The sequence below is a fragment of the Gaeumannomyces tritici genome (assembly GCF_000145635.1).
Source record: "Gaeumannomyces tritici R3-111a-1 unplaced genomic scaffold supercont2.2, whole genome shotgun sequence".
Classification (NCBI taxonomy): domain Eukaryota; kingdom Fungi; phylum Ascomycota; class Sordariomycetes; order Magnaporthales; family Magnaporthaceae; genus Gaeumannomyces; species Gaeumannomyces tritici.
In genome coordinates, this window is record NW_008804546.1 from 1,994,310 (window position 1) to 2,015,953 (window position 21,644).

Below are 21,644 nucleotides of genomic sequence, written 5' to 3' on the forward strand. Positions count from 1 at the left end.
GAGAATTCATTGTGATGGGCTTGGGAGGTGTCACGGTGGAGCCCCTGTCCTCTTTCATTCTCTGTTATTTTTTCCCTGCTCGCGGCCCCTTTCGACCGCAGGCCTCTCTCCGGCTGGCAGATAGACAAGACACCCATGCCACCCACAACCACTGCTCTTGCTGTCTGGTGTCGTCGGCCAGAATCTTCAAGCACACCAGCGTGAAGCTGAGCCGTCAGATACGGTCTCAGGGCGCTAGATCAGCAGGACATCACTAGCGCTCCAGCTGGGTCGCCAAAGCTCGGCGGCAGGCCCCCTGGCTCAGCTCGATCAGGCCAAATCAATGATTCGGCGGTCGTGATTGCACCGAGACAAGCGCAAATTTCAGGCGCTAGCTGTGCCCTCGGCACCGCCATTGATATTCGCTGGTTGGCGGGCCTGGGCCATCCCCTAATGTACGTGTATCACACAGACGAACTCGCGTCAACACAGCACTGCACAGAGCTGCACCGACCCAGCACGGGTGATATTGCATTCCATGACAGCGCCGGGAAGCGCCACCAACTCTTCTGGGCTCGGCCGTGACGCAAGCCAATGGGCCTCGAGCGCGGTGGGCGGGCGGGTAGACGTGGAGAACTCGGATGTGCGAATCGCTGGCACATCACGTCTGCTGCCAGTATCAGGGAAGGGCGGTGTCTTGGGCGTTGACAGCGCCCATCTCCGACGAACGCGATACACACTTTACAACAGTTGCAAGGGGCATCTTTCAAATTCAGGTCTGCTAGATGGCCGAGACATCGGAAAGCCGGTTCGGTTGTCTTGTCAGATGTCAGCAGTATATCCAGGACCAACATTCATGCGAGCGAAAGGCAGCGGCCTTCGAGAATGATGCAAACAGGCAAAGACGCACCGCTGGGCGGGATGAGGTCACAACCGAAAATGACGGGGAACCGCGCGCCAAGACGTCGGCGCCGCTTGACTACCACATCCACTGCCGAAAGAGGAGTGGGTTCTCAGGCGGTGGCAGACCGCACGTCGTGGAAGTCTGTGATTGCTCACATTTTCTGCTTTGTTCTTTTTGCACTGCTACTGGTGGAAAGGCGATCGCCGCATCTTCCCCAACTGCTAGCCAGGCAGATCGGGTTCAAAGACAATCATTTTGACTGTTTTGAGAGCCAGCGAAGCCACAGAGCTCAACAGCACCCACTCTATACGGAAAACACCGCGCAGGTGACATCTTCTCCATCGATCGCCTCCGCTACTGAGTAGGACAGCTTCGATGCTGACTGCCGCGGAAAGAAACGTGTGTGCATCTCAGATGGGAGGTAGGTAGGTTGCGAGTTCACCTGTTACTGAACAAAGAGGCAGCCAGGCGGCAGGGAGCATGTCAAGGCCTCCGCATCCGGACAGTCCCTGTGTCAAGGGAGACAGACTATGAGATTGCCCCCTATCCTATCCCTATCTTATCCCTCAACATGATCTTATACTTACATGAGCAAGAAAGTAGGGCATAACGGTAGATATGGCTGCCCTTCAAGATGAAAAAGCTGCCACTTGCTCGGCCTCTCTCCCTTGTGTGGAAGGGACGAGCATTGCGTGCAAATATACAAGGCTGGAATTTGCAAGGGATATTGCCATTGCGACAGCATTCCATTAACTCCCCTTCCAAGAGCGAAAGCGGATATATGTAACAGTTACAACAGAAGCGGGCGACGATAACAATGGACTGTTTGTTCAAGCCCAGTAGCATGTTAAATCAACAGGCCGTAACTATTCTCTCGTTTGTCTTGTGAAAAGCGACTCAGAAACTCGGCAACTAGAGGTCGTGGACAGTCGGCGACATCAAGCGGCGAACAAAAACGACAGTATATATCACGCAGAGCAGATAACAAGCATGTCGCACGACCAAGAGCACGTCTCCGACGCGGAGCTGGGGCGCTACGGCTACGTACAAGGCAACGACCACGCGCTGCCGTACCTCTCCAAGTGGTCGCGGGAGATGGCCGTGGACCTACAGCAGGTGCCGGCGGTACTGCAGCACCTCAACTGCAGCTACCTCTCGACGCCAGGCCAGGCGCCGACGCTGCTGGCGCTCAAGCAGCACCTGCAGTCGCTGGCCGTGGTGGTGGCGCAGCTCTGCGTGACGGACAAGGCGGCGGCGGGCGAGATCGGCGGGGCCGGCGACAACGAGACGCGGCGCAAGATCCAGCTGGGCGACGCCATGGACTGGCTCTCGTCCCTCACGACGCCCTACGCCAACGACGACCCGGACCACCACCGCCGCCTCAACAGCCTGCTCAACGAGGTCGAGGCCCACCACGACGTGCTGGGCACCCAGTACCACTGCGCGCTCCGGTCGGGCGCGCCGTCGGTCCCGCGCGGCGAGGGCGAGCCGGGCCCCGTGCTGCTGCAGCAGCCGTACGCGAGCCACCACAACCTCCTCATGCACGCAAACGCCTGCCTCGAGCGGCTCGACCACGAGCTGAGCGCGCAGGGGGGGATCCTGGCGATCATGCCGACCGACGACGCCGTCGACGACGACGAGCGGCGCGGGGCGCGCAACACGCTGCTGGGCCAGCTGCTCGCCTTCGCGCAGGCGCTCGTGGGCCGTACGCACGACCTGGAGCTGTCGCACGCCCACCTCACGGACCTGCTGCGGGGCGAGGCGGTCGCCCCCCGGCAGCACCTGTCCGCGCTGGGCCCGGACGCGCGGTCCGTGGGCCGGCAGCCCGTGTACCCCCAGGACCGGTGGGTGCTGGCCAACGCGGGCGACGACGTCTTCGGCCACCTGCACCGGCTGCTGGATCGCGAGGAGGCGCTGGTGGGGCAGAAGGAGAAGATCTGGCGCCAGCTCGGGGCCGTCGGGGAGCGCATCTGGGAGGAGGAGCGCGGCAAGGCCTACGCGCGCGGCATCGTGCACATCACGGTGCCGACGCGCTACTACCGCATCAAGCGCGGGCCCGACGGCGGCGGCGGCGGCGGCGGTGGCGGCAACGACGGGAACACTACCAACGACAACGACGATCCGGGCACCATCTTCGTGATCCCCGCGTGGGAGCACCACCCGGGCGTGGAGCACACGCGGCGCATGGAGCAGGGGCTGGCGCCGACGGTGGCGTCGGTGCCGACGCCGCACTGGCCCGAGCGCGTCAGCGAGCTGCAGGAGCGGTACCACGGCAAGGCCGTCGACGGCGTGCGCGCCCTGGTCGAGAACGAGGCCCTGCGCGCCCGCGTGGCCGCGCTCGAGGCCGACGTCGTGGCGCTCCGCGGCGACCGCCAGCGCGTCGAGGACCAGGCCGACGTGCTCAGCGAGTTCGCCAGCGTCCAGCAGGGCGCCAAGGCCCTGGCCACCGAGGTGGCGTACCTCCGGCAGCGCATCAAGGAGTTTGAGGCCAAGGAGGCGAGGATGGTTGAGTAGCTGTGAGGGGTTGGGCTGTTTGTCTTCTTTTTTCTTTTTTTTTCTTCTGTTCTTTTGGTTCCCGTTCTTTGGCTTGCTTTTCTCTGTTTCATTTCTTTTCTCCGCCGGGTCTTGCTTTTTTTCTCCTGTCCTTTTTTCTCCGCCCTTCATCTCGCTCTCACCGAGACACCAGCGAAGCTTGCGCCACTCACATGGTCGAATGCTATCCAAATGCGTCGCCGTCGGCCACCTACCAAATTCGTCAACATCTCCACTCTGGGCAACTGAGCACGTTGCAAATGCAACCAAACGAGACGGCAAAGGCCAGCTCTCATTGCTTGCGAAAAGATGGTCCCTGGATATGGCGCGATAGACGGGATGCGTGATTTAGGAGGTGCTGGTTGTGGAGATGGAGGGCCATTTTGTGTCGGCCGGGAACGTGGTTCAGTAGCATTCAATCATTTCGTCGACCAGGCTGCCCGTCTTCCTTGTGACTGCTCCAGCCGCAGGGTGGCCCATCCATGACCAGAGCTGTAGCTCGTATTGTCCGTAGTCTTCTACAGCCGTAGCCATCCCTCCAAAGTGAATGAATGCATGTGGCGGTCAAACGCTTCGGGCATGGTTGGGGTTCCGCGCCGTTTCTCCAGCGTGTCGAGTGAAATATTGGTCTCTTTTGAGCCTGGCGCGCCCAGATTCGCTTGGGCTGGCCTCCCGAAGGATTTCCGGTGTCTGTCAGGAGCCAGGCCAGTGCAGACCCTGCCGGCGCCCGAAAGGGAGCTCTGGCGGCCGCTGGCTGGCTGCTTCACCCCAGCTCATGGAGAGCTGCCAGGGGCGGGGTTGCGGTTCTGCAGCTGTTGGCGCTGAGTCTAGATGGTTGCTGGGCCGACGAATGTGACAAAAACACCGCCGCGGCGTCGCCCAGTGTCCACTCGCTTCCGTCGATGCGCTGGCGCTGCCATTGGCTGTCCCGGATGACAGGTAGGCGGCACATGGACGAGGGTGCGGAGGCTGTCACCGTGTCGGCCGACCAAACTCTGATGAAGTTGGACTCGCTTTCCCATGCTTGCCGCTGCTGTTGGTCCATGTCGGTCATAATTTGATCGGTGCCGTCAAGGCGATCCATCAAGGTGATCCATCAAACTGCTCCATTGCTGGTCCCCGCCACCAGAGACCTCAGCACGGGCAAAGACCAGGCCTGGCTCTCCCGAAAACACAGTCAACCACTCATTCCCCGCCCCCATCGGCTCGTTGTAGTGCTTCATTCTCGCCTCCACCTTTTTATTTTTTCGTTATTTCCTTTTCATCCGTCCGTGCTTGAGCCCTGCCCCCTCCCCTCCTCCCACCCTGCCAGCGCCCGCGGGGAGCCGTGAGGTTGATCGCCGTGTTACCGGAAGAGGCTGCGATCATTAATATGCTTCGCTAAGATTATTGTTGCGCCACTCCCCGGTTTTTGATTTTTTTTTAGCCTTTTTTTTTCTTTTCATTTTCCCCAGCTGTCTCACCGACTGCGCGCGTGCTCGGCAGCTTGGCCATTCCTTGCTCCCCCTGCGGCTGTTTTTGTCTGCAGAGCTCAGAAAGACTGACCGGCAAAGAGCCAGCGAGGACGTCATGCTCTGGCTCTGAGACAGGCCGCATTCCGCCTCTTTGGACCGTCGCGGTCTCGTCTCTAGCGACCACCTGCAACAAAGCACGCTCAGATGCTGTCAACCTCAAGTCTGCGCTCAGGCGCCCTGTCACTCTCGGCGGCGGCAGCTACCCGACGCACCCTGGCTTGGGTTTTCGTCCTGATTCTGCTGTCGCTACCATCGACTGCCGCAGCGGCGCCTCCACTGGTCCTTCCTTACATCCCGACGACAATCATCATCCCCAGCTCGACGGGCTCGCACGACGGCAAGAATGGCAACTCCATCGCATACATCTTCGCCCCAACTGCCTCATCGGTCGATTTGCTGGCCCTGGACATCTCGGCCACCGTACGAGCCTCTTCACTCACTACCCAGACTCTCACAAAGGGCTTACCCTTCCTCACCGGAGGAGCGGGGAAGCCTCACAGCACCACCTTTGCGCCCGCATACCTCGGAAACAACACAATTGGCGCATATGCGGGCAGCTGCTCGCCTGGCGCCGACAAGCCAGCGCTATGGACTCTGCCACTAAGCGACCCAACTGGCGTTTGGGGCAGTCGAGGGCCGCCCGTCACAGGCGGCAACTCGACGCCCGGCGCCCCATCCTTCCTAGGCGCCGCCCTGAGCTTTTCCACACAGATCGCGCCGACCGTCTCGCCCGCCTCGATATATGTTTACGGCGGCATGTGCCCGTGGGCTAATACCACCGGGTTGGCATGGGCCAAGGCCGCGGCCTACTCCAACCAGATGCTCAAGCTCGGCCAGCTGCCCAACGCCGCCTACAACGCCAGCCCCATCCTTAGCAAGGGACCGCCCGTCGCCAACGCCGGCTTCTCCCTCACGCCTCTGACGCCTTCGACGGCCAACCGATCGGGCGTTGTCACGCAGTCGATTAACAGTGTCCTCCTAGGCGGCCACACGCAGGCAGCCTTTATTAACATGAGCGGCGCCGCGATATGGAGCCTACCTGAGGAAGTCTGGAGCTTCGTGACCATCAAGCAGCCGTCGTCTGCTCCAACAGAGCTCAGTGTCCGAAAAGACGGGAAGGGGCAGCGCCGCGGGCTCCCCGTGGAGGTTGACAGCAGGTCCGGGCACACGGCGATCCTTAGTGGGGATGGGAACTCCATCGTGGTTCTGGGAGGGTGGGTTGGAGACACCAGTCAGGCGGCGGAACCGCAGCTCGCAGTCATCGAGATTGGCGAGGACTTTGACAAGTGGAGGTGGAAGATACCGTCTGCGCAGCCCAAAGGCCCTGGCATTTTCGGCCATGGCGCAACCCTGCTGCCCGGAAACGTGATGATGGTCTACGGGGGCTACAGTGTATCACCACTGACCAAATCCAAGCTAAAGAAGCGGCAGATGGGCGGTAATGCGCCCATGTTCCTGAACCTCACATCCATGACATGGTCCGGCGACTACACCAACCCCTCATACGACGGCTCCTCCGGTACCGGTACAGGCCCTGGTTCCTCAGAATCGGCACCATCCAACAACAGCCGAGATCTCGGGCTCGGTATTGGACTAGGTGTGGGCATCAGCGGAGCTGTTGCCATCGTGGTTGGCATCATGTGCTGGAGGAGGCACAAGCGCAACTACCGACGCGACTCGGCGGTCCGCGCCCTGGCTCAGGACGCCAACCTCTTTCTCCCCGACGAGGACGAGATGGCAGAGCGCGCCGGCGGCCCCTCGTACGCCTGGGGCATGGCGAGGGGACCCTCTGGTCCCAACGAATGGTATACTGGCGGGCCCGACCCTTTTGTGCGTGGAAGCCGTTCGCTGGGCTACGAGTCCTTGCGCGGCGCCCGCGGCCCGGGCGGGCCGAGCTACCCGCCACCGATGGCCATGCGGAAGGGCGCCAACCCACGTAATGCTAGGGGCATGTACGTCCAGGCGCCTGGGGGGTTTGACAACAGCGGCAGCCCGCGGGCGGGCGGCATGCTCGCTGGACCCGGAGACATCCACCCGATCTATGAGGCGGACGAGGATGGCGAGGCAAGCCTGGGGCCGACAGCTCCCATGAGCCCGGACTCAAAAGAGATGGAGACGTCTAGTGACCCGTTCATGACGCCCACGAGCACCAAGGGCGACATGGGTATCCTGGGGGATGCGTCGGCGGCGCCGCAGAAGGCAACTCCGAGCCCCGATGGCAAGAACAGCATCGGCGGCGGCGCCCCGCTGCCCCAAGACCGCGAAGTGCAGGATTGGGTTTCGGACATCGACTCGACGGACGCGGTCCTCACTGCGCGCATCGGCCCACACAGCACGACGACCACCAGGACCATGGTCACGGCTCCCATGCTACCGCCGCTCACCGTCGCGCCCCTCAACCTGACGGGCGGCAGTGCCAGCCGGCGCTCTCCCACGCGTCGGCATTCTGCCCGATCCAACCCGAGGAATAGCGCGTTCTCGTTTGTCGCAGCTGGAGACGAGGAGGCCGGCCGTACGGCCAGCAACCTCTCCGAGTCGAACCGCAGCGCCTTCAGCTACTCCATGTCGAGGTCCGGATCGGTGCGCTCGCGGCCTGGGACAAGCTCGGGCATCGCCGCGCTGGCGACGTCGGTCGCCGGCGCGGGGCCGATGCGCAGAAGAGCCGAGGACGACGACCGGCAGCTCGACAGCAGCTCCGCCAGCAGCAGCGGTGGCGCCTCGTTCAACACGGCGCGCTCCAGCTTCGCGGCGATGCAGGCCGAGGGCCCCACCCTGCTGTCGGGCAGTCCCGGAACGACAGGTGGTGAAAACAACAACAGAATCGGGCTCGTGAGGGGCAGCGGCGGCGGGAGCCTGATCGGCGGCACGTCCCCGCGGGCGGAGCCCAGGGACGACGACGATCACGACGACAGCCCCGGCAGCCCGAGCAAGAACAAGCCTCGCCGCTCGTGGCTGGGCAGCTTCCGCCGCGTCTTCAGCAACCCCGGCGGCGCGGGCGACAGCGCCGAGTCGAGCCGGAACGAGAGCCCGACGAGCTTCGAGGGCGGCGATTACGAATCTCCTGGCCTGGTGGGCGCGCCGAGCACGCTCTCGCGGCGCAAGCAGGGCCGCGAGGCGTGGATGGACGAGATCCCGGGCTCCGGCAGCGGGGCAGGGGCAGGCGGCGGCAGCAGCGGCCGCGGGGGCAGGACGGCCGCGCACGACGGTGGCGCGCGCTACCACGGCATCGGGGCCGACGACGAGGACTGGGATATCGAGCGGGCATCGGAGAGGAGGCTGGTGCAGGTCATGTTCACGGTGCCTAGGGAGCCCCTGCGCGTGGTCAATGCCGAGATCGAGAAGGAGGAGGAGGTGGAGATCATGGACACGGAGAAGGAGGATGACGACGATGACGGCGGCGCCGACCTCGGGGGTGGCGATCTCGGCAGCCGCGGCCTGCTCAAGCAGACGCCGTCGGGCTCGCCGTCCTCGGCAAAGGAGAAGGGCAAGCGCGCGGCCGCCGGCCTCAGCTCGGCCCCGGACAGCGGCAACAGGAAGGGCAGCGCCGGCACCGGCGGCCTTCTGCCCCCCGTGGCCAACAAAGTCGACGACGACTGGGACCCCTTCTGGGACTACGGATCCGAAAGCGCGAACCTCCGGGGCGGGTCCGGCGGCAGCAGTAGTGTGCTAGCCAGGCTCACGCCGGACATGGTGCGCGTGCCCGACGCGTCCGAGGCGAGCGAGGACATGCGGTGTGACGACAGCAGCATCATCATCGTCAGAGACACCAGCGCCATCGGCCACGACGACGACGACGAGGAGAACAACAAGAATGGCATCAACAACAACGGCAACAACATGAATAGCCACAGCAGATACGGCGCCGGGCTCGACAGGGCCTCCACCCCGGCCGGCCAGTCGGAGGTCGGCAGCGAGTACAGCGGCGTGGACGAGAAGCGCTTCTCGCGGTCGACCCTGGCGTCGACGACGACGTCGGACTTTTTGTCGGTGCACGGCGGCAGGAGGCTGTCGATGGAGTCGCGCTTCTCGACCGACTCGCACACGCCGCACTCCGTCATGACGGCCGAGGCGGTGCGGCTCAAGAGGCCGCCCACCGTCGGGCGCGTGCTCGAGATGGTGGAGCGTATCGAGGAGGAGGAAACGCGGGTGAGCAGGGCCAGCAGCCCGGTCCGACGCCCGTCATGATCGCGGGGTGTGGGTGTTTCGGGTTGCCAGCCAGGACAGAACCAGGATGCATATGACCATCACCATCACCATACGCTTGTTTTTTTTACCATTATTTCATCATCTTTGCTCCAGACCTACATGGTCACACTGCAGACGCAAAGGGCGCAACAAAGGGGGGCTTGGTCGTGAGGGGTCGGGTCTTGGAATCGTGGAGTATTCTTTGGACCCCGGGCGTTCGGAACCTCGGTGCTTTTCGCATTGTATTTGCTTCGACAACAATTTTCATGGGCTACAGGACTTCTTTTTTCTTCAACATTTCTGTCTCTCATCATCATCCCCAGCAGTTATTGGTTGCATGTCCGCCATCTTCAACTCTGGGCCTAGGTTTGGAGCAAAAAGGGGAAGCCGGGGTTTCTAAACAGGAAGCGGGAGTATCACTTTTTATTGCCAGTTGTTTGCGGGATTTAGCTTAGCTTTGAGGCGTTGCCGTTTGCCTTCTATAGTTGGTCCTCGAGATGGGGCACAATGCAATGGACATGGACTCTAAACAGTAGTAGTCTCTGCACCACTTTTCAACCCCTTGAATCAGAACCAGATGCCAAAATCACCAATGACATCATCCTTTGCACCGCATCAATAAATCCGAGGGGTGTCCCCACGATGATCGGGTCAGGGGTTGATCGTCACCCGTAGCGCCGATGATCCTCATCTCCCAACCGAGCACGAAGCGAGGCGGCAGAGAGGGGAACGGACAAAACGGGGTGCGGCGGCCAAGTGGCGCCAATGAGGGGTCGGCTGCGGCGGAGAGACATTTGGGTTTGGTCGGTGACGGCACCGGCCCCGGGGCGACTTGGGCTTGTGGACTTGCCCTCCCGTTGTTGGGTCTGCCGATTTCGTCAAACCTCTGCTTCGGCACGTCCCAATTCGGCGGGCTAGGACCACATCGCCTTGTTTACCTGCAGGGAAGGGGAGAAAAAAAAAAGGGACGAGGCAAGACAGGGTGAAGCGGGGGAGCAAACCCGGATTCAGTCGAGGGGCCCCTGCAATCAATCGAGATTCCGACAGACTCGGAGAGGTCAAGGCTCATCCACTCGATCCCTTGCTCTTGCTCTTGCTCTTGCTCTTGCTCACAGGATGGAAAGCAGATCACAAGCAAAAAAAAAGAGCAGTATGGAAAAGAGAAGTTACATACCGGGTTCCAAAAGGCAAATTTTGAGCGACGGCACACAAGCCGGGGATGACTCGCACAGAAGGCAGAAGGCACAGGAGGCGCGGGTGGCTGCAGCACTTGCCGCGACGGCTGTCTGGCATTTCGCGGCCCTGATCTCTTTCCAGAGATGTGATTCGTGTGCTTTCCCTTTGTTTTGTTGTGTTTATCCCTCCCACGGCAGGGATTTCCCATGATCAACACAACCGGACAACCACAACAGACATCACAAACAGTCAAAGAGTATCCACCGAAGCCTTGTTCTCTCGGGAAACCACTTCTTTTAAACAAGACTCGGTGGCGCACATGGCAACATTTCGAGACCCGAGCAAGCATGTGAGGGGGGGAAACTGGTGATGTCCGGTAGGCGATGTCCGGTAGGCTAACAACAGTGCCCTCATCAAGGCGGCGGGCAGGGTAAAGCAGGGAAGGTAAAGGAAACAAGAGAAAGAAACAAAAAGAAAGGAAAGGGTCGACGCACCAAGAAAACGAACGGGCCTTGGTCCGGACCCCTGCGCCGATCGCCGGAATCACGGAAGGAAGCAGAAGCAGAGGGAGCCATTGGCTGGGCAGTTTTGAGGCAAACCGTAGAATGCAGCCAGCTAGGGGACCGTCCTGCGGGTTCTGTTCTTCATGATGCATGCAGCGTGCGTCTGATGCAGCGTGTGTCTGCTGTTTGTGCGTGAGAAAAAGAGTGTGTGGTCCCATCCGGGCTGCCCGCTCGCGCTGACTGGGTGTGCGTTTGGCAATGCCGGTTTTCTGGCCGTGGGGGGAGGCTGGATGGGCTCGTATCCGACTGTTTTTTTCTTCTTTCCCATCAGCTATCACTATAATCACGACCTGTCGCCGCCGCCGGCTCGCCGCAAACTCGTATGCACCGCGCCATGCATGCACGCCATCACCCCCCCAGCCCAACCACCCCTACCCCGCACGCGAAGGCGTGATCGATATCTTATACTTTGCATCGATGTAAATGGAAAAGGTTACCATCCCTCTTTTTGCCGGCCGCGTACAGTAAACGTCCACATGCGTGTCGACCACATCATCCCGTCAGGTCGGGTGTGCCAATGATTGCAAGACCTCTGCCTATCCGAGCTAGTTTGGCGGGGAAGGGGGATCCCCATGTGTCTTTTGCTAACTCCGCGTGGGAGGAGACTTCGTATTGTAATCCGGAACCCGAGCCGGCCCCGAGTGGCGCGCTCGCTCGCGCAGGGTCACATTTTTGTTTCTTACATATAGCTTTATTGTTATCGCAGCCGCTCTCGTGTCAGTGTCATGCATGCATACCAGCCCTCTGGCTGCCGGAGAAATGGCCGAGACGGACGCCACTGGCGCGGCGGAGGGAGGGAGAGTGAATGATAGCGGCGCTTGTGATCCGACTGTCTACCCTCGGTTCCTTTTCCTCCTCTCTTCCAGGAGATAAATCTCCGGGCACGGCGCTCAGATCCCAGCAGCGTATCCAGGCGTGGGTTCAAATCTGCACAGCGACTCGTGTGGGTGGGGGGAGCTTCTTCTGTTGATGTGCTTTTACAACTCTTCCCCACCGCCGTTGTTGCTTGCGTGTCTCTCCCTCGCACACGCGCTCTCTCTCTCACTCTCTCACATTGCTATCGCTCTCCTGCCCGTACGTGCGTAGCCGTGCCTATGATTTGACTCTCGGATGGCGTAGGTCTCGCGCATCGAATACATAACTCATGTATCATGGCGCGTGTCTTGGCTTGGTGTTCCGGCAGCCCGAGTCCAGAGCCCGTCGGCGGGATAGCTGTCAATTCCTGTCCGTGTGGTCTGTGTGCAGCTGGCCGGCTTGAGACAGGGGTACTTGGGAGATTCGGTCTTTTTGGAGATGCCAGCCGCGCGTCGTCCCAAGTTGCTCCTCGACTGCGCAAGAGGCCGTTGGGCATGATGGCGGCCGTTGACTTCTGCCCTGTGCCAACCCACACTGGACGGAAATCGGTGGACCCGACAGTCATCATCCAGGAACAAGAACCCTTCCGTGCTTCTCTCGCAATTCACTTCGTATGAGCATCAACACCAGCAACATCTCCACCCACACCCCGACCAAACCCCTATCCTGGCATGCTGCGGACAGGGGGGACCCTGGGACGAGGACGTGCAGATGAGGGCAAAAAAGGGAACGAAAACCTGCCCGCGCCGCTCGCCCGCGCACTTGGTAAATGAGGGCCGATGAAAATAACATAAGCGTTATGGGAGGCTAAATTGGGCCAAATGACAGAGGTCTCAAGACAAAGAGACGACTCGCGATGCAGCGCGCATAGAGTCCGAGTCCCGTCCATCGCCTAGATAAAAAAAAAAATGGAAATCTCAAATAGCAAAAACATCATGGTTCGAGAGACTGTGATTGCCGTTGCGGGTGGCACACGCCGGTTCGGCTGGGCAACCAACGGCGTGCTTCTGGTCAAAATTGAATGTTTTTCTCTTTGGCTGCTCTTGGGCGTGGCGATCCTCATTCCCCTGCCAGCAGGATTGAGGCCCGGGAATCCCACCGAGGAATGTGCTGAAGTTGATGGCCTTCTGCGAAGGCGTGAAATCACCAGACGGGCGTTGCTTGAACAGGAAAGCCGTAGTGCATACTCAGTGCATAATCAGTACATACCTCCCACTCAACCGCCTGCCACCCAACCGTTCATGTTGTTGACAGCTCCCGAGCTGGCATCCCAAGGTGATTTCACCCGAAATGCCCAAGCCAGACGGCGGCGGGCCAGCGCGGGTCAAGTCAGGTCTTGGTCGACACATCACCTGTGGTTGGTGGTGACGCCATCAACCGCCTGTGTTTGGGGCCAGTACAGCAAGGGCCGAGAGTGGTCGCATCGTGCCAGGGCCAGCCACCCAGGGGCCAGTGCTAGTGGGTATCTCCACTGGGGACGGCCATGAGAGGAACACCAGCAATGTGATGCGTGTCGCTCGTTGTTTTTAGCGCGGCCTGCCACCTAGCCAGGCGGCGCGGTTGGAGGTGCAGGCGAGTTGGTGCAGCCCCAGCAGCCGCATTGGCTGCCGCTCAACCCGAAGTCACCACCCTGGCGCCGGACCCAGCTTCGGATCCACTCTTGGGCCTTTTAACCCAAGCACCCAAGACACCACTCTCTCGGCCTGGTCGTAGTCCCCGTTTCTTTCGCCTTTTCCCACTCCACTCACTTCCGGGCCTGCACTGGCCGAACGAACAGGCTTTTTTCTTTTCCTTTTTTGTCGTGGTTGAACCAAGCACCAGTGGGCAAGGGTTTCATTTTTTTCTGTCTTTGCTTGGTTTCGTTTTTTGACTTTTGTCCTCTTTCCTAGCCCTCCCCTCGCTCAACTCCTGCCTTTGGCCCTTTCCTCCCTCGCTGCATCGACAACGGCCCTCGCCGCGTCCAGCGCCCCTATTGGCCTTGCGATTCTGGGTCCTCCGTCCAGTAGGAATCGACATCTCGACCCGACCGACCGACCGACCGACCGACCTCACCCTATTTCGCTACCTCGGGCGCCGGCGAAGCCAGCCCAACACCCTCGCTGCCTGCACTTGAAGGTGCAAAGGAGTCGACTTGCACCGACTCGACTGAACGCCTGCACATCTCCCAGGCCCCGACCCCGACGACAACTAGCCCGTCGCTTCACTCGTCGTCCAAGAGCACCTCGTCTGCGTGTCGTGCTATGGCGGGTGGCCCATAGCCTGATCCATCACGAGACTGGCCCAGTCGGAGCTTCGTGGAAGCACTGGGCCACCACGCCCCGACGCTGCCACCTGTGGGACGCAATCCATCAGACGTGCGTAACCGCACATGAGTCTGTCGTTGTCTTTTTATAAACGACTCGCCAACGACAACACGCCAGACCTGCGCCGGGCCGTGTCCCCATTCTCTAACACACTCTCCCTCAGAATTACGCCTCAACACATTCGCCATGATTCTGTCGCGGGGACAGCCAATGAGCTGGGCCCTAGCAATGGCCGGTGTCCTTCTATGGACAGGCCTTGCCTCTGCCCAGCTCATCAAGGTGGATTATTGCTCTAACATGAACACTGCCACAACGCCAGGGAGTGAGTACAGCATTTACCAAGCAACACTGTTCTCGCCATCTATCTTGACATATTGCTAACACGATATCTAATCTCCCAGACTACAGTGACTTTCAGTCCCAGGGACTGTGCCAGGTGTTCTGCAAGGATCGCAAGTTCGGGCTGGCGATCGTTAAGCAGAACAATTGCTGGTGTTCCAGCATCCTTCCAGCCGATGAGATCCAGATCTCGACGAGCAAATGCAGAAACTCTTGCCCAGGGTTCCCCGCCGACGTGTGCGGCGGCGACAAGGCCTTCGGATACATGCGTATCAACTCAAACCCCATCACTGCCACCACGGCCACCGGAGCTGAGGAAACCTCGTCGGTAAGTCAACCGATTCAATGATATGTCTAATGTGTCTCTTTGTTCTTGCCGTGATGGGCCCGTGTCCCCAAGTTCTCTCTCGTCGTGACCCACCCTTATTTGCCATTCCAGGTAACGATTGGTCAAGGACAATCCCAGAGGATGCCCGATTTGACAGTCATTGCCGTGAAACACAGGAAGGAAGACCACCAACGACCCAGCAGCCTAGCCGGGTCACGGTAACGGTCTCCCCGTCCTCCACGTCCAAGTCGTCAACAGACACAGTATGGACCCGCCCTCTGCGTCCTCCATGGACATCGGCCGCTGGTGATTATGGCATGGCAGGCCTTACTGCCGGATGGTGTGGCTCTGGCGATGGAAGGCTGACTGGGGGAAATACTAGGCTGCGAATACGGGCACGACGAGGAGAACGACGGCGCTCGTCGAGACGGTCACGGTCGACGGCGTCATTAAGACGGTCACGGCGCCAGCCAGTCCCGACGGCACGGACCCATCCCAAGCGAACCGCTCAGATGGCGAAGGTGGTGGCAGCGGGCTGGGGGGCGGAGCCATCGCGGGCATTGTCATCGGTATCTTGGCGATTTTTGCCATCGGTGGCATCGCCGGATTCCTGGTCATGCGACGCAGGAAGGCCAAGGCGGAGGAAGCGTACGAGGGCTCCGAAAGCCCAAGGGGCGGCAGCGGCGCGGCAATGGCACATGTGCCTAGGTCTCCTGACGGCGGCGACGGTTTCGGAGGGCGCCCCAGTGGCAGGCGCCCGACGAACGCGACGTACGGCAGTGACCATTCGAGTGGCCGCAGGAGCAGCATGCTGATGCCCGGAGACCCGAGGATGAACCCCTCGACCGGCATCTATGGTCAGGCCAATCTCAACAAGAGTCACGACAGCTTCCTGTCGATGCAGGACAACCGCGACTATTCGAGGCCCGTACACGCGCCGACCAAGGTTCTCAAGGTCACCAACGCCTCGCCAGCCGACATCGACTAGGCCTAGCACCTGTGTCTCCCGTCGCCCGCCTGGCGACTGGAGGAACCGCAAATCCATCGGCCTCATCCGACTTCGAGGTCACCTACCCAAACACGCCCGACGGCAACATATCAACCTGCTTCCTTGCGGCGCGCCTCGGTTGAAGTCTTATCGGTGCGAGACTCGACACAACCGTGACGAGTGGGAGAGGCTGCTCTCGGCAGCCACCCCTTGGCAGGATTGGTTACGACGTATACGAATTCCGTCCATTTTTCCATCACCATGCCACATAAATACTTTATTTTTGGGGCCTTTAAATTGCATCCCAATATACCAGGACGGCGTTATATCCTAGTAATACTTTTGTTTGCTTGGCTTATGTTCAAATTATCATTATTACTTTTGCACTCCCGCTTCCAAATCTTGTTTTCCTCTCTGGCATTCGGTTAACCCCTGGCCCAACAGCCAATGGATTGCGTGCACCTCGCTTGTTTTCTTGAATGGGCGTTGGATTGTGCCGAGTTGGCACCCCATCTAGGGCCGCGGTCAAATCAGAGAGAGACACAACCGGATCACGGGGTGACGTGGGGAATGTCCCCTAGCTCCAGTGTCTCTTCCCCAGGCGGTCTGCATTTTTTGCTTCTCCATCCTTTCGCCCCCATTGCGTACGAGCTGTGTGGGTGTGCCCTGAGATCGGCCGTCAAGGGGAATCCGCATGAAAAGGCCCTGGATCACGTTGCATCGAGGCTTGATGAAAAACTGGCAAATAATGAGGAAGGGCTGTAATCGGGCCTCGCTTTTTCCTGGAGGCATGCGCGCCTCGGGGGAACACACCACATGCAGTTCAATGTTACCCCCTCAGCATCGCCCCAGGGAAACAAACCATCGTTTTGGATGGACTTAATAGCGGATGAGATTTTGTACATAGCTTGGTGTGCCATGGACAAGGCAGCGGACCATGGCGTTGGAAAAGCGGCCAAAAAATCAAGTTACTTATATCTTGGGCTTGTGCAGAACTCCCGGCTAGTTTGATGCCCACTCGTGCTGTGGTGCTAGACGGGCTCCGGCCGTTGAGCTTGACAGCTCATCGAGTGCGAAGTCTTTGTTGTCAATGCCAGCCACGCTGGGAGAACGGTAAAGCCGTGTGCCCTGGGGTTAGTCAGATTAGGATATATGACGCGACGACACGTGAGGCAACATTTGATCTCATTTCATGAAGTGGCGTGCTGGGAAGCCTCTTGGTCAATATCTAGGCAATAATATGTGCCGGGTGTGTCCGCGTTATTACACATGGGGCGGGTGACGTGAGATCAGTCTCTTGGTGTGATTTCCCCAAGTATATTATATTGTTTATCGATGATCGTTTCTTTGACAATGACGACACCCCAAAACCTTTCCCGATGGGTGGGATTGTCAAGCAATGGCCACAGAGATGAAGGAAAGAACAGTCACTCGGAAGAAACGCGGCTGGGCGATCTCAATGTTGGTTCCGCGGGAAAACGACCTTGGGCAGCCGGGATGCTTGTTTTGAATAGAGGTGAATTGGAATTTGTTCCGACGGTTATTTCACGATCCGACATTGCTTCTGCAAGTCGGATATCTGATTGGGTTTCTCGGGCGACATCTGTGTACCACCACCTCGTCCCAACCAGGCGAGGGCAGTTCACGCGGCCAGAAAAGAGGAACCTGACACGCCCACCACAAAAGAAATTCAGGAGAGATTGCCATCTTTTTTGTGGTGGGCGTGCCTGGCTTGTCTGAATGTTGGCTAGGGGAGTCTGGGGGGACCAGGGAAGGATGGGATTGATGGAGCTCGCCATTCGTGAATCTGTAAATAGCACAGACGCTCGCCACCAGCATCGGCAGACTCTTCCAAGCTTTGATATCTCCACCAGCTCCTTTAGGCGCGGGGAAGACAAGCCCAGCAGGTTCCGCCCATGGAGCAATTGGACGCGAGAAGACAGCCCAGAGCCGCGCCAGGTTTTGGACAGGGGGTCAACATGGAACAAGCACTCTGACAGCCAATCAGGCGGGGCCCTCGGCAGGGAAGACTAGCGGAGGATCCCGACCAGCCCCTGTGCCCCCTTTGCAATCTCAGCAGATCCCCCGACCCGTTTTTGGACAAGGGCCGCAGGGCGTGCTGGGCCTGCCGCAGTGGGAGACACAAGGCACTAACAGGCAGCCAGCCTGTGGTCACGAGAGAGGGAGAGAGAGCGCCTCTTCTCCCTTGGTGACCCACCATGCAAGGGGCTCCCGCCTTGCGTCGATGGACGGGCGGCCCCTCCATGCAACCCCTTATCGATCTCTTGGGGGGGTGCTTGGGATGCAGCCTCCATCCACCTCGAGGAAGAAGGAAAAAAAAAAAGAAAGAAACCAACCACCCTTCTTCGACACGAGCAGCTGAAGTGCTTTTCCTCGGGGGTTGGCCGCGAATCACAGCTAAGCTGAGCTTTAGTTGTACCCCATTCTTTTTGTTTGACCTGGGGTGGTACATCCTCCAACCGACGTGCCGTCCTTCGATTCGCTGCGAGTGCTTCCTTCCTTCCTTTGTTGGACAAACAAGCAACTCGAGCTGCTGGCAGGCCGCGCAATCCATTCGTTTTTCCCTGTTTTTCTCTTTCCTCTGGCAGCCAGGAACAAGAAAAGAATAATCTTCCATACAGCGCCGCCGCCGCCGACTCAACCCCCAAACGACGATAGCAATCTCCCTCGCCGCTTGATCGTTTGCCGCCTCTTCCCTGTTATTTCGGCAGTAACAAATCCCATACTCCCGGCGATACGAACCGAACGCAAAACGGGAGGACGGACATCCAGTCTTTTTTTTAATCTTTTTTTTTTTCTTTCTTTTCTCACTCACTCTTCTTTTTTTCACCAGCACCTGCCGTGCACCCAACCATGTGCCTGGGCAGCGCCAACAAGACGGGCAGCGGGTAGCACCAGAACCAGCACTGTACTTGACAACTGTGCTTCTGCACGCTGTGCGCGCACACGACACGCAGGCCGCCGACGGCGCGAATCACGAGCCGGAAATCTCGACCATCTTTGCGACTACCGCAACAAGCGCCACACAGACTCTCGACTCACCTACGCACGCACCGCTCCCACTCCCTCCCTCCCCTGCCTCCCCGCGCCTGGCGCAAAAAAAAAAAAGAAAAAAAAGAGAAGACGACCGCATCACCTGTCGCATACGCTACGTCAACCCACCTGCCTGGACACGCGACGACCCATCTGGGCCCTGGGGCACAGCCTTGTCGCAATCTTCCTCCTGCCGTTGGCTGCTCCTGCGCGCGCGGCACAAACACCCACCCACCCGCACGCACGCTCAGTCATCGTTCTTGCCACTCTCGAACTTTTGCGATATATCCCGATCTCGCATTGTCCTTCGCGCGCGCGCCTGTCTTTCCACCTGCGCCCGCCCGAGCTTTGTGCTCACCTCGGACCTTTTGCCCCAGCCTTCTGCGAAACAAAACCACCCTTCCGACCCTCGGGTTTCTGCATCCCACCATCAGGGCGGCGCCTCGACGAGCCTCAGGCCCAGAACGGGGCCCTCCCCGAACTACTGCGCTGTCAGTTCGCCCTCAGTCTGCAGTCGAGAGGGGCTAGCCAGCCACCACAACCACCACCCTTCTTTTTTTCTTTTTTCTTCTTCTTTACTTTTGATCTTCTTTGTCTCGTAGCGCAGGGCCTGGGGTCGAACTGGCCGCCACCGAGCCCTGAGACAACTGCTTCACGTGGCCGAGTCGGGTGTCGCTGGACACTCCCAAGAAACACCGCAGCCATGGCCTTCAAGTTTAACACAACATGCAACGCGACGCTGGATGAAATGAGGAGTAGGTTGTCCCTTTGTCCTTTGTTGTTTCATATAACACATCCTATTTATTCATCCCATCATATGTCCTATATCCTATCTGATTTCTTATATCATGTTTATTTCATATATGCCATCTTTTTTCTTTCTTTACGAGCAATCCAGTTGCCCGCAATGTGTGCGTGCCGGAGCTGACCGTCAATCACAGTCCAACCTGGCGATGAGATCCCCATCGCAGGGCAGCTGACCTTCCACGACATCGCCCTGATCATCGCGGCCGCCTCAACGCTGGTGGCCGTCACCATGAGTCTGTGGCTGGTCTGGATGCATGCGATGCACTACACCAAGCCTCGCGAGCAGCGCCATATCATCCGCATCCTGTTTATGGTGCCCATCTACGCAACAAGTTCACTGCTGTCGCTGCGCTATACATGGCACGCCATATACTTCCAGGTTATGAGCGACTGTTACGAGGCCTTCGCCATCTCGTCGTTCTTCGCCCTCATGTGCCACTACATCGCACCGGACCTCCACGAGCAAAAGAACTACTTCCGCGCAATGACCCCGATCAAGGACTGGGTATGGCCCGTCAGCTGGTTTCGGGCCTGCTGCTGCGGCCCTCGCGGCCCCTGGCGCACCCCGTCCAGCGGCCTGACCTGGTTCAACATCGTCTGGGTCGGCGTCTACCACTACATCTTTGTGCGCGTCGCCGCCACCATCACTGCCGTTGTCACCCAGTACTTCCACCGCTACTGCGAGAGCAGTAACAGCCCTGTCTTTGCGCATATCTGGGTCATCGCTATCGTCTGCGTGGCTGTTGGTATCGCCATGTACTGCCTGATACAGTTCTACATCCAGCTGAAGGAGCCTCTGGCGGAGCACAGGCCGTTCCTCAAGATCTGCGCTATCAAGCTCGTCGTTTTCTTGTCCTTCTGGCAGTCGGCTAGCATCTCGGTTGCCACATCTCAGCTCGAGATCGTCAAGCCCAACGACGTGTTTGCTTACCCGGATCTCAAGGTCGGCATCCCCTCGCTTCTCCTCTGCGTCGAGATGGCTCTCTTCTCCATCATGCACATATGGGCCTTTCCATACCAGCCCTACCGCGTCGGCGCCAAGCCCACCTTCTACCCGGTGGCCGACCCCGCAAGCGGCGCGCGCCCAAAGGAGAACAAGCAGTCGCCCCCATCCGGCGGCTTTCTCGGAATACTCGCCCTCTGGGACGCACTGAACCTGTGGGATATTGTCAAGGCTTTCGGCAGGGGGATCAGGTGGCTGTTCTGTGGCGTCAAGGGCCGCCGCGGCGACCACTACGGCTCTGGACGCAAGGGAAGCAACGCTAGCAGCGACGATCTCTACCTAGGGAATCTCTCGGGGCCTAAGAGGCCCGGTCTCAGGGGTGGCAACAGCACCGAGCACCTGCCCATCGCAAACGAGTTTCGCAGGAGTAAATTCTTGATGCTGGGTGGCGGCGGTTCAGGAGGAGCAAACAACGGCCCGTCGGCAAGAGCAGGCGGAGGGAGCTCGAGCTCTCCTGGCCGCACCTTGACCTCATCCCCTCTTGCGGCCGGCGCCGCGGGCAACTCCCCGCTGGCGACCACCACGCTGCACGCCGCAAACACGCCTCAGCAGCACGAACCCTCGAGCCCAGGCTTCCAGCGCCCACCGAGCGCCAACGAGGGTGCCGGCCTGATAGCGCACGCCGCCTCGCCGGGCCGCCACGCGCACGAGGGAGCGGGTCTGATGGCGCACGCGTCCTCGCCGGGGGGCCACTCCCACGAGGCCACGTCCCCATACCGGGACAACTTCTCGGACGAGGCAGCCTACCACAACGCCGCCGCCCCGGGCGTTGCCGTCCCGTACCACCCGGGTCACTCCCAGGTCGGGCCCAGCCTGTCGCCGCCGCCGCCGCGCCCCGCGCGGTCGCCAGAGTCGCCGCCGCACCAGCAGCCGCAGCACCAGCGCGGCGTCGGCCCGTACCGGCACCAGCAGAACTTCTCGCGCGGTGGTTCACAGTCCGGCCACGCCCGGCCCCTTGTGCGGACGGAGCAGCAGCAGCAGCCGCATCCGTATCAGCAACAGTCGCCGATAAGTCCGTACGGACAGCCCAGGCCAGGCGGTGCACCACAGGGCGACGGTGGTATGATTTAACGAAGAACCGACTGCTCTTTTTTCCCCCCCCCCCTCTCTCTCT

The 21,644-nt window shown here is 59.8% G+C and overlaps 5 protein-coding genes across 5 annotated transcripts; 4 read left to right on the top strand and 1 right to left on the bottom strand.

The window, feature by feature from the left end:
• The first annotated feature begins 1,838 nt into the window (after positions 1 to 1,838).
• Positions 1,839 to 3,846, top strand: GGTG_03183 (hypothetical protein). Its single transcript, XM_009220961.1, has one exon. The coding sequence runs from the start codon at positions 1,874 to 1,876 to the stop codon at positions 3,395 to 3,397; it is 1,524 nt and encodes a 507-aa protein (XP_009219225.1). The 5' UTR covers positions 1,839 to 1,873; the 3' UTR covers positions 3,398 to 3,846.
• A 332-nt stretch (positions 3,847 to 4,178) lies between these two features.
• Positions 4,179 to 4,469, bottom strand: GGTG_03184 (hypothetical protein; the record flags this gene model as incomplete). The annotated part of the gene is made up of 1 exon (XM_009220962.1): positions 4,179 to 4,469. One exon carries the CDS (start codon positions 4,467 to 4,469, stop codon positions 4,179 to 4,181), a length of 291 nt encoding a protein of 96 aa, XP_009219226.1.
• A 297-nt stretch (positions 4,470 to 4,766) lies between these two features.
• GGTG_03185 (hypothetical protein) lies at positions 4,767 to 9,698 on the top strand. The gene has a single exon (XM_009220963.1). The coding sequence runs from the start codon at positions 5,074 to 5,076 to the stop codon at positions 9,112 to 9,114; it is 4,041 nt and encodes a 1,346-aa protein (XP_009219227.1). The 5' UTR covers positions 4,767 to 5,073; the 3' UTR covers positions 9,115 to 9,698.
• A 3,751-nt stretch (positions 9,699 to 13,449) lies between these two features.
• GGTG_03186 (hypothetical protein) lies at positions 13,450 to 16,650 on the top strand. The gene is made up of 3 exons (XM_009220964.1): positions 13,450 to 14,333; positions 14,413 to 14,678; positions 15,061 to 16,650. Exons 1-3 carry the CDS (start codon positions 14,198 to 14,200, stop codon positions 15,664 to 15,666), a joined length of 1,008 nt encoding a protein of 335 aa, XP_009219228.1. The 5' UTR covers positions 13,450 to 14,197; the 3' UTR covers positions 15,667 to 16,650.
• A 1,912-nt stretch (positions 16,651 to 18,562) lies between these two features.
• On the top strand, positions 18,563 to 21,639 carry GGTG_03187 (hypothetical protein). Its single transcript, XM_009220965.1, has 2 exons — positions 18,563 to 19,475; positions 19,662 to 21,639. The coding sequence occupies exons 1-2, from the start codon at positions 19,424 to 19,426 to the stop codon at positions 21,599 to 21,601; spliced, it is 1,992 nt and encodes a 663-aa protein (XP_009219229.1). The 5' UTR covers positions 18,563 to 19,423; the 3' UTR covers positions 21,602 to 21,639.
• The last annotated feature ends 5 nt before the right edge of the window (positions 21,640 to 21,644 follow it).